This window comes from Arachis duranensis, chromosome 9, assembly GCF_000817695.3.
Source record: "Arachis duranensis cultivar V14167 chromosome 9, aradu.V14167.gnm2.J7QH, whole genome shotgun sequence".
NCBI classification, from domain to species: domain Eukaryota; kingdom Viridiplantae; phylum Streptophyta; class Magnoliopsida; order Fabales; family Fabaceae; genus Arachis; species Arachis duranensis.
The window spans coordinates 66,939,129-66,951,220 of NC_029780.3; the positions used below are offsets into that span (position 1 = coordinate 66,939,129).

Genomic DNA, 12,092 nt, shown 5'->3' on the forward strand with positions numbered 1-12,092 from the left:
GTTTCAAAAATAGAAAAATAAAGATATAAAAATAAAAATGAATATTTTCTATTTTTTGTCTTCAAAATGAAAGAAAATTTTATATTTCTCTTGGTAGCTAAATAAATTTTTATATATTTATCTAATTATTTTATTTCCAAGATACTATGAATGTATTAATTACTCTTTGCATTGTCTCTCACACTTTTTATGGTATAAAAATTTTATCAATTATTTTTATTATAAAAATAAAAATATATAAAAATAGTCTATATATATAAACAGTAGTATCTATAATATATGGACATTAAAACGAATACGGGATATGATATGAGATGGGATACGTTGATACGTAAATTTAAAATTCTTTCAAGACACCGGACACGACATATATATAAAATATAAAGTATTTCTTAGATAAATTATAATAATATTTTCNAATATACTGACACATGATTATAGTTAGGTGTATTTAAGTGTGTTCGAAAAAAATATTTTATTTTTTATTAAAATACGATTGGATTCAAAAGATTCGTGTATTGAATGAGTATGAATGTGTGTCGTGTTCGAAATGTATCCTACATGAAAATATGACAAATTAACAAAGTGTCCGTGATTTATACAGTGAATTTGAATCTTAAAAATTTTGAATTTTATGTAAAATATGATCTTTTATCTTTCAATAATTTCTTTTTTATATTTTTTTATCTTATTTATAAAATAAATAATGAAAAATTATACATTATTTTCTGAAATAAAATTCAAAATTTAATTTATCCACATTCTTATTCTTATATAGTAGTATATTATAACATTCTGTTAAAAAAAGAAAACGGTCTATACATAAATAAACATCAAGTAAATTAATAATAATCTGAAAAGGATACAGATTTGTCCAAGTATTGTTGCTTCCTCTCTCGTCTTTTTCCCCCTTTTCATCCGCTTAGGGTTTCTATTTTATTCGGTTTTCTCTTCAATTTTCTAACACAATCGCTTCCAACAGCTTCCATCTATAGAACACCTCAAATATTTTTCTGTGAACTTGTTAACCTAATCTCCAATTAAATCAACTTGTATCTGCCTTTTTTTTGCAACTAGAACATCTCAATTCATCAGAGATTTCCCGATTAGGGTATGGACTTTTTGTTCCTTGCTAGGTTTTCAGCTAGTAACTGTAAATTTTGCGTGATTATGGTAAAATTGGCTAAGATTTATTTTGATCATGGTTAATTATTGATTGTTATGATAATCTTGTTGGTTGTGTGCACTGAACAATTCCTAATCATGCAGATGTAGTGATTCTCTGTGATTATTTTTTTGACTTTGCTTGGTACATTTACATTATTGTGGAGAATGATAGCTAAGCTTCTGGAAATCTATCTTTTAGGTTATCGTTGAGATCCTATCAGTGATTTTCTGAGTTATTTAAAATTTTTATGTATTGATCTGGCTGAGAAATGTGATGAACCTGGGATTTATGAGTGTTGAAGCCATCATTGTTTTCTGAAACTATTTATTAGTGGATATTGATGAACTTAGTGTGGTCAAACTCAAACCGTCAAGACGTCTATTTACTTGCTAGGTTTTGTCATTGAGAAATTTTATTTCTAAATTTGTTTTACATGATAATGACACCTTTTATATCTAATTAGCAGCTGAAAATAAGCTGTGAAACATGACCTGCTTGTTGTATGGTTCTGATGTGATCATTCATTATCGAACTTTTATGTTTGAGATGAAGTATGGGCAGAATGAAGTATTTTGCTGCCTTAGTATATGAACTTTCACAACCTTGGATATTTCATTAACTTAAAAGAAAGATTAAGATCACAACCTAACTTGAGCATATTTTTTTTTTTTATCTGATTGATAGTATGAATCTACTTAATGGGTCGGTTCTCACATACATTGGATGGCGCAATCTCCTAGTCCTATTAGGTTCTTCAATTGTGAATTAATTTATTTAACTAAACAACAATATCAGAAAGCAGGATAACAAGAACACTTAAATCATAGTTATCATCAAGAAGGCACAATTTGCTTTCATCCAACAAAATGGCAGATCCGAGAGTAAAGGTAACTTCAACAAGTTATTGTAATCCTTCTTTCTGATATTGTTGTTTATTGACAGATTTATTTACAATTGAAGAACTATGCTTAAAATAGGACTAGGAGACTGCAGGATTACAAGAACTCTTTGAAGTTACCTTTACTCTCTGATCTGCCATTCTGCTTGATGAAGGCAAATGTAATTGAAAATAACTATGATTTAAGTCCTAAACATTTTTATGGTTTATGGACTAAATAGAAAAACTAAGAAATTGAGATACTGTGTTGCATGTAGATGTGTTCCCTTATCTGAGCTTATTCTTTGATTCTTTACTGTGATATCTAATGATTGGTCCGTTCCTACAATTTCTTAAGTTACTGGAGTGTAAGCCATTGAATTAGCTTTTGTTGATTTGATCTCTAGCTGTAGTATGTGGTGGAAGTGCGGCAAACCAACAGATTCTGCATTTTTGTGGTCTTAAGAACTCTTTATTATCAAAGTAAGTTTCAGAAAATCAATATAGAAGATCATTTTATTGTTTTTCCAATTGAAAATTACGACTATATCTGACTCGTTAATTCAAACAGGGTTGACAAATCAGAGGCATTATTTCTGTTGTCTTTTGCATGAGGTTACTGATGGGGACTGAACTCATGAGAATATGTGTTAAAGAAGATAATGATGAGTTTCCTTCAGTACCACCTGGTTTTGAGTCATATACATCTTTCTCGCTGAAAAGGGTAGAAGACAATGAGAAACAAAATGATAAAAATATTACCAGTTCTTCAGTATCCACAAGTGCATCTGAATCACATTCGACACAGGTGGTTACCAATATTCATGTTAGTGATACTGCAAAAGTTCCTAGGACGCTGAGACGCAGACCTTGGATTAATTATGGACAATATGAGAATAGTTATGAGGAAGACTCTGATTGTGAGCGGCTTGATCAAGTTAGTCTTTTGTTGGTTCATTTTTATTTTTGGGTCTGCTCGTTATTAATATACTATATATCAGATCCTAAATTTCAATTGTACTTCTGGTTTGCATCTCATGTATTAATGTTATTGCAGAATTTCTCCTCAAGACCTTGTCTTCCCCGGGGAGTTATCCGTGGATGTCCAGATTGCAGTAATTGCCAGAAGGTTGTATTTGCAAGACAGATACATGCTATGCTGCTCTTGGCGTTATTTATTATTTTGTTCATTAATTAATAAATTAAGAAATATAAATATACCCTAACCTATTCTCTCTTCTCTTCTCTTTTATATCAGTGTTATTATTATTATTACTGATATGTGTATTACCATGTTTTATGAATTGGATATTCTCTTATTGAATATGTCAATAAAAAATTGGCGTAGTTTACCATGATCACAAGTGATAATTGTAATTACAACCAAAGGAGCTAACCTGAAAACTTTTTGGTAACCTAATTGTAACATAGCAGAAGAAGCTCATCCTAAAATATATTTTTGCATGAGTAATTGGTAACTCAAACTTCTAACAGGTTGTTGCAAGATGGCGACCAGAAGATGCTCGTAGGCCAAAGCTTGAGGATGCTCCTGTTTTCTACCCCACAGAAGAGGTCTGAGTCTGTTCTGTGGCACAGTTGAATTCACTTCTCTCCCTGTTTCCTGTTATTGTTTTGTTTCCTAAAACTTAGCTTTATTGTAAAATTACTAAATTAGATTGCTGAGCTGTTTGTAACCTTTTTACAGGAGTTTCAAGATACTTTAAAATATATATCGAGCATTCGCTCCAGTGCTGAACCATATGGAATTTGTCGCATTGTTCCCCCTTCTTCTTGGAAACCCCCTTGTCCTCTCAAGGAAAAAAGTATATGGGAGGGTTCTAAATTTGCTACCCGTGTTCAGAGGATTGATAAACTTCAGAATCGTGAATCAGTGAGAAAGATTTCAAGGTTTCAAAGCAATATGAAAAGGAAAAGGAGAAGGGTCACAAGAATGGGAATGGAAAATGGCACTGTTGGAGGACTGGACATGGGACTTTGTGAAGCTGAAAGTTTTGGGTTTGAACCTGGTCCACAATTTACCTTGGAAACATTTCAGAGATATGCCGATGATTTCAAGGATAAATACTTCAGAGAAAATGAGAATGTGTCTCATTTGGGAACCAATACAACAAATTTAAACAGCACCGTTGAGCCTTCTGTGGAAAACATTGAGGGTGAATATTGGCGGATGGTTGAGAGTCCTACTGAAGAAATTGAGGTCAGTTTCCTAATTGTCAGAAATTTTCTACCTAATGAAGTTGTTACCTATTCATTGTGTTCTTTACATGCTCTATTCCTTACTTTTCCTTTTGATATGCTTGTAGGTGCTTTATGGAGCTGATCTGGAAACAGGGGTTTTTGGGAGTGGTTTTCCTAGAAATTCTAGTAATGTTGGTTCCACGTCACATGAAGATTATATAAAGTCTGGCTGGAATTTAAATAACTTTGCGAGGTTACCTGGATCCTTGCTCTGTTATGAAAGCAGTGATATATCTGGTGTTCTAGTGCCATGGTTGTACATAGGAATGTGCTTTTCCTCCTTTTGTTGGGTAAGGACAGCATTTTTCTCATTCTCTAGCATTGCTGCATTAGATAGTATTACATGAGTACTTTACAATTCATGCTTATAAATGTTATAACTCATAATTACATATTCTTTATTATTATACTATATTTTTTATTTATGTTAGCATGTTGTGCATTGGTGGCTGTTTATACGAGCTTATGCTTGTCCATATCCATATGTGTTTAATTAGAAGCTGTTCTTAGTATGCCTTCGTCGATGGAACAGAGAAGGGATGTTTTCGGGTGTGTGCATATGTGAGAATAAGGGGAAATGGGGTATCATATAACGGGCTTCTTTCGCCCCAATTTGGTAAATAACTACATTATAGCTATTTGCAGTGTTGAAGTTGTGTCTCCTATGTGCATGTATGTATGTGTTTGTGTGCGCGTGTTATCTTGAAAAAGATTACTAGTAGCATCTACTGTTGTTTCTCCTGCTTAATCTTTTCTGTTTGATTTTGGGAATTTGGGTACAGCATGTGGAAGACCACCATTTGTATTCCTTGAATTATATGCATTGGGGTGCTCCAAAAATGTGGTATGGTGTCCCTGGCAAAGATGCTTGCAAATTGGAAGAGGCCATGAGGAAGCATTTACCAGAACTATTTGAAGAACAACCTGACTTGCTTCATAAGCTGGTGAGAAGTTTTTCCACCTCTGCACAAGTGTCATTTGGTTAGGATGTCTGTCAATGAGGATTGTATATTTGTCTCTTGATTCACATGCTGTTCCTTTCCCTTGTTCAGCAAGAATATAGTGGTTCATATATTATCATTAAGTGGAGGTGAAATTTGATCTTCCATTTGTTAACCTCGATTTGCTTTGGGTCCATTTTTTTATTCCTGAGCAGTTAGGCTATGCTGGATGTTTTAGTACCTGAACTTCTAACTTTTGCTTTCAGGTCACTCAGCTTTCTCCTTCCATCCTTAAGTCTTTGGGAGTGCCAGTTTATAGGTGTGTTCAAAACCCGGGAGAATTTGTTCTGACATTTCCTCGAGCCTATCACTCTGGCTTCAATTGTGGCTTCAACTGTGCAGAGGCTGTTAATGTGGCTCCAGTTGACTGGCTGCCCCATGGGCATATTGCTATAGATCTGTATAAGGAGCAGCGGCGCAAGACTTCTATATCCCACGATAAGCTATTACTGGGGGCTGCAAGGGAAGCTGTAAGAGCCCAGTGGGAGCTTAATTTGCTAAAAAGGAATACTTCTGATAACCTACGATGGAAAGATGTCTGTGGAAAGGATGGTCTTCTAGCAAATGCACTCAAGGTTAGTTCATCTTCATATGATGCAGTATGAGGAGATGATATTTATGAATTTGTGCCAACTTATGATGCAATTATTAATAAAGGGAAGGGTAAATTGTTTGATGCGAGCTGAGCTCCACACAATGCATATTGGGATTTTCCTCATAATGATTCTAGTGTTCATGATTACAGTGCTCTGGATTTCTTTTGGTCTGTCCATCCTTCTGTTTTTATATCGCCGTCTTCTGTATTATATTTTAGTTAACTGTAGGGAGACTATAAATTTAAAGCTTAAATATTAAAATGCTACGTTGAGAATTGAACATAAATGCTGCATTCTCTTAAAAGCCCAAGGTGTTAAGCTGGAACCTATGAATGGTGTATATTTTTGAGAGCAATTATCTGGAAGACTTTAATTTATGTCTAGCACCATATTTGAGATTTAGGGTTTGAATAATTTTACCTACGTCATGAACATCAATACCATAAATGGAGTTGGAGTAAACTTAATGCCCAATGGCTTTCTATTGACCATCATGACATTTTATTATATAATTTCGGTGTCATTTCTCTATTCCACCATCTCCAATTGAATCCGCCATGTTGATTGCCCTGTGTTAACAGACTACTTCCTAATATTGTAGCTGCAACAATGGGATTTTTGTTCTCTTTTCTGTTTATTTGTGGTTCTCATTTTTGTTAGATATATTTATGTGTGCCTCTACCTAATTGCTTAACCTTTTAGGAAAATTGGTTCATGACAAAAAGGTCTAAGTTATATCCTTATTATCCTCATTTCTCTAAATAAAAATAGAATTTTAGCACAAAACAAAAATGGGCATTGTCCATCCTTCAAGCCCAAAATGAGGCTTTTATGTGAGGAGGCGTGTTAGATCTAGAACCATTCATGTGCCTTTATTTAACAACTTAAGCTTTTAGGAGAAATGGTTTATGACAATTTTCGGCGAAAATCTTGACTGAGCAAATATTATCTGTCAATTGCAGTTTCAAAGTCTTGGTCTTGATTATGCTTTGTGAATTTAAATTATATAAAGGCAGATCACTGTTACTGTTTTTTATTCAATATTAATTGTGAGATATCTGATTCTGATTTCCTTGTATTTTATTCCCTAGACGCGTGTTGAGATGGAGCGAGTCAGAAGGGATTTTCTATGTAATTCGTCACAAGCATTAAAAATGGAGAGTAACTTTGATGCTACAAGTGAAAGGGAATGCAACATTTGCTTTTTTGACTTACACTTATCTGCAGCTGGTTGTCGATGTTCCCCTGATAGATATGCTTGCTTGGATCATGCAAAGCAGTTTTGTTCATGCTCTTGGGATTCCAAATTCTTCCTCTTTCGCTATGATATCAGTGAATTAAATATTCTTGTTGAGGCATTGGAAGGAAAACTAAGTGCTGTATACAGATGGGCAAAATTAGATCTTGGGCTTGCACTGACTTCTTATATTTCAGCAGACAAGGAAAAAGTACTCAAGGAATTGAGATTTCAGTCATCAAACTTGTCTCATTCTCCCAAGGTCAATGTGCATAAAGAGGCGACTTTGCATCAATCAAATGAATTTGTTGAAGACACACAATTAATGGATATCCCAATAGTGGATCAATCAAATTCAGAAAAAGGCAAAGATCAGAGCTTCCCTCAACAAAGGAAATCCGTAGAAGTTGTGTCTCCTTTGAGTCAGAAGAAGGAACGCTCGACACTTGATAATGTACAACCTGTAAATGAGATGGGTAACCGTAAGACTTTTGTCAATAAAGAAGGATCTGCAAATTGCAGAATAAAGCTGAGTCGCCTTGGTTGCCAAACATCTCAAGAAGATTTGTCATTTGTTCTATGTCTTCCTGTGGCTCAGGCTGAGCATGGAGGAGGGAAAAGTTCACTACACAGACGTAACAGTAGTATTATACATCCTAGTGAAGATAAAGTTGATGAAATGAAGTCAGATACCAATGGACGGAAGGAGCTTTCTCAAATAGATAAAGCAAGTTCATGTAATAATATGGAAAATACTAAGTTGATCATCCGGATGAAAGATCCTGCCGTTATGGGTGACAAGGAAGCTATTGCATTTCTCCAAGCAGATAAGGGTTCTGATTCAACTCAGCTTTTGCATGTTAAACAGGAATGCGAAGAAAACAGGGAACCAGCAATAGCTTCTACCCTGATAGATCTTTCTTGTCAAGTTGGTCTTAGTGCTGCAGAATCAATTAGAAGTATTCCTGATTCTTTAACTGCAGAGGTCAGCAACCGTTTCCAGGAAAGTTCTCCGAGTTCTCTAAATCCACAACATTCTGTCATCACCAAGGTTAAGAATGAGGATACTCAAGAAAAGCTTGGCGGGTGTAGCACTTCTAGTATAGCAGAGAGCGTAAGAGCTGTTAATGGAAACACATGCAGTCTAAACAATTACCGTCAGAAAGGTCCTCGTATTGCAAAGGTTGTCCGGCGTATCAACTGCAACGTTGAGCCTTTAGAATTTGGAGTTGTGCTTTCTGGAAAGGCATGGTGCAGCAGTCAGGCTATATTTCCAAAGGGTATGTAAAAATAATTTGGTCTGTAATGAATTTTAGCTCTGTGGCAGGGTTTGATTAAATGAGTGAGTTTGTGTTTGGTGCAGGATTTAGAAGCCGTGTTAGATACATAAATGTCTTAGACCCATCAAATATGTGCTATTACATTTCAGAAATTCTTGATGCTGGACATGACAGGCCTCTGTTTATGGTACTTTCACCTTGTTTTATATATTCTCTAGTTTAGGCAATTGACTGTCTTCTTTTTAATTGGAGTTTTTTGGCTTGCAATAATATGTTCCTTTTCTCTGCATGTCTGGAAATCATCTTCAACTAGAATGAGACCCGCGCGATGCGCGGAGCGGTAATGATAGTATATAAAAAATATTAAAAATTGCTATGTTTTGTAGAATTAAATTAAATATGTGTAAACTAAAGTTAAATTTGAAAGGTGTTTTATTTAAAATAATTTATAGTATAAAAGATTTGGATGTTGGAGTTCTACAAAGCGACATTTTTATTTGGTAGTTTGATTTTTGCATTTGTTTTGGTTGATGAACTTATTCTTCTTATGTGGCGTTCGTCCTCCTTTTTCTTTATTGGTTGTTGTTAGAGTTGTTGCTTTCTTCTTTCTGTCGTACATTCTTGTGAAGACATGTTTTTTATGAATGGTTGAGTTGTATGCACTTTCTATTGGATAGTTATTCGATTTCTAATCATTCTACTCTGAAGATTTGTGTTGGCATTGTCTTGGATTGGTATCTCCATTACTTCACGTTGATAAGTCCTGTTTAGGATTTTTTATATTTGTTAAATTGAATATTTAAATAAATGAATTAATTTTTGATGGACTTATTAGTTATGAAATATCCATTAGTCAGCTGTGCGAACTTTTTTCATTTGTAGATTGATGTAGATTTTTGTACTCGAAGTTGTGCTAACCGAATAATCACCTAAAATATTATAATATAATAGGTTATAGAAAATAAGATTGTGTTGTATTTGTCTCATTTAATGTATTATACAAAATATAATTCTTTGAACTAAGAAAAACAATAGATTTAAAATTTTTTGAAAAAGATCGTACCTTTGTATTTACTAACCAATGTTGATATGAGTGCAGCAAATTTTTGGCTCTTTATTTATGTAATTTCTTTATTTACCTTACTTGATAGTTTTTTCTACAATGTGACTTTCAACACGATGTTCTTAAAATTATTAGTATTTTGTTAATAATTATATATTTAACTGAAAAATGAATTGATGCTCCATTGAGTAAGTTTGAGATATTGTGTAGTTCGAAAATAAATTTCTTGTGCTAAATTTGATGTTATTTGAAGGAATAGTGATGAGATTTATACAAATAGTTCAAATAGTATGGAATAAAATTTATTATGATTAATAATATTATTATGACATTTGTAATATGGATGTTTATTATATTTAATAAGTTATTTATAGAAATTAATAAATTAATTATTGGAATTATAAATTTATTGTATTATTTATATATTTTTTTTTTTTTGCTGATTTGGAAATAATAGTTGATTTGGCAAAAATTGAGTGGTTGATTTTAAAATTTTGCCAAGTAAGCGATGTTGCTGATATGACATTAGTAGGAGGAGAAAGATATCTTAAAAGTAATGTGGGTAAACTTATGCATCTACTTTTATATATTAAGAATAGATAGATAGATAGATTGTTTTGATATAAATTTTCTTTTGCACTTGGAATTGTCTCTTTCTTGCACGAATTGTGCTTTAGTTTTACCCATTACAAGGCAGAAAAAAGTATTAGAGAGAGATTTTTGGTTTATCTTTGAACTTTGATAGTATTGCTCAGATAATAACAAAAGAAATGGAAAATCTAATCATGTACTACTAGTAAGGCTCTTGATCAATGTGGTCCAGAGCAAGGGTACAAGGTTGGGTGGCAGCACTTCAACTCTCCTTCTCATTGCCTAAGCCCTCTTAGCTGGGTGTTGTTTGACCAGAGTCCATTGTGAAGAAAATGTAATCAAACTATGTGTGATCTATTGATCTGTTGTAAAGCTTTTGTAAGGAGTGGTTGAGTAATGCATTTCCTGATTTGGTCAAATCAATGTTGAGGGTTGCGATTTTAGAACTCTCTAAAATTAAGTTGCTTTTGTATTTAAAATATATTTGGACAATTTGGTCTGTAAACTCTTGGAACTGGGAGAAAGCATTAACTAATTTGATTTTTCTTTCCAGGTTTCCTTGGAAAATTGTCCAAGTGAGGTCTTTGTTCACATTTCGGCTGCAAGATGCTGGGAACTAGTAAGAGAGAGAGTGAACCAAGAGATTGCAAAGCAACATAAGCTGGGAAGGAAGGGTCTTCCTCCTTTACAGCCTCCCGGAAGCCTTGATGGCTTTGAAATGTTTGGGTTTTCTTCACCAGCCATAGTGCAGGTAATTAACTGATCTGGACTTGTATAATTCAAAGTGGTCCTTATGAATAAGTCCTGAGCCGAAAGGAAGTTCTATACTGCAGTTCTTGTTTTGTCCCCCCTTCATGAACAAACGCCTAAAGTATATACAAACAGCAAATGTTTTAATTTTTTTTATAAGTTGATTCAACAGTATTTCTTCTTGATGTAAACTCTGGTTTCATATAAATTATTGGTCATTGTAATGCCCCATTTGATTTTCTCAAGGTATGAACTGTATTTGACCAGGCTATTGAGGCACTGGATAGAAGTCGAGTCTGTAGTGAATACTGGGATTCTCGGCCATACTCTCGGCCTCAAGGGCAGATTTCACAACCTCGCCAAACCAATTCAAATGGTGGAAATGGTCAAGGGGTTCTTGTGAATCAGCACTTGCTCAATGGTGGTGTTGCAGCATTACAGAGCTTATTTAGAAAGGCCAATGCTGAAGAATTGAACTCACTGTACAGCATTTTTAGTGATAAGCCAGAGGCTGATCGGAACCTAATCACGCGTCTTCTAAATGAAGAGATTCACAAATCACAACCGTCTTAGGTGATTGAATCATTATTTGGGCGGAATTGTTCATAAGTCTAACCTGTTTTCACATGTAAATTGTAGCTCCTCATCTCAGGTTGCATGCCATTTCCAAGCAACCTTAATCTGTTTAGTTTTATTTTTCCACCACCTGAATGGAGGTTACAGAGAGAAAAAAAAGGAGAAAAAAGAAAATAATATTAATGAGAAAAAGAAAAAGGGAGAAAAAAAAAGGAAGGTTGTTTGTTTCCCTTAAAAATTTTGCTTACTTTATATTGCAGCGGGAATTGAAAATTATTGGAATTTGTTTGCCTTATCGGTTAGATTTGAGAGGTGGAGCTACTGCCGTTTATAATTCATTCTCATTCTGATTCTGATTCGTATATGACAATTAGCCGCACGTTTAGATTTGATTATTTTCGAAAAATGGTTCTTTAACTAAAACTGCTTTCTCCAACGATAAATTTTCTTTATGAGAACACTTATTTTCCCTTTTTTTTTTCGGGTCAGGTAACTCTTTTTCGTTTAAGCTATACTGTAGACTACTTTTAGCATTTTGATTATAAAATCCAGGAGGTAAACCCAGAAAAATGTTAATAGTCCAACCTAAATTTTACATTATAAGGGGCGAAAAAATTATTTCTATATAAAAGATAAATTTATATTATTGTGCTCTTTTTGGGATAATTGTCAAGCTGGTCTCTTAGTTTTAATT

At 33.8% G+C, this 12,092-nt stretch overlaps 1 protein-coding gene across 1 annotated transcript; it reads left to right on the top strand.

Moving 5' to 3' along the window:
- The first annotated feature begins 848 nt into the window (after nucleotides 1-848).
- On the top strand, nucleotides 849-11,693 carry LOC107465939 (putative lysine-specific demethylase JMJ16). Its single transcript, XM_016084922.3, has 13 exons — nucleotides 849-1,111; nucleotides 2,453-2,528; nucleotides 2,617-2,982; nucleotides 3,103-3,174; nucleotides 3,540-3,617; nucleotides 3,751-4,263; nucleotides 4,370-4,594; nucleotides 5,087-5,248; nucleotides 5,512-5,880; nucleotides 6,993-8,418; nucleotides 8,502-8,605; nucleotides 10,626-10,823; nucleotides 11,090-11,693. The coding sequence occupies exons 3-13, from the start codon at nucleotides 2,656-2,658 to the stop codon at nucleotides 11,393-11,395; spliced, it is 3,780 nt and encodes a 1,259-aa protein (XP_015940408.1). The 5' UTR covers nucleotides 849-1,111; nucleotides 2,453-2,528; nucleotides 2,617-2,655; the 3' UTR covers nucleotides 11,396-11,693.
- Nucleotides 11,694-12,092: the final 399 nt, after the last annotated feature.

Coding starts and splice junctions, on each gene's coding strand:
- LOC107465939 (XM_016084922.3), top strand. CDS start 2,656: ATGAGGTTACTGATGGGGACTGAACTCATGAGAATATGTGTTAAAGAA. Junction 3,618..3,750: donor TTTTCTACCCCACAGAAGAG/GTCTGAGTCTGT, acceptor ACCTTTTTACAG/GAGTTTCAAGATACTTTAAA. Junction 10,824..11,089: donor CTTCACCAGCCATAGTGCAG/GTAATTAACTGA, acceptor GTATTTGACCAG/GCTATTGAGGCACTGGATAG.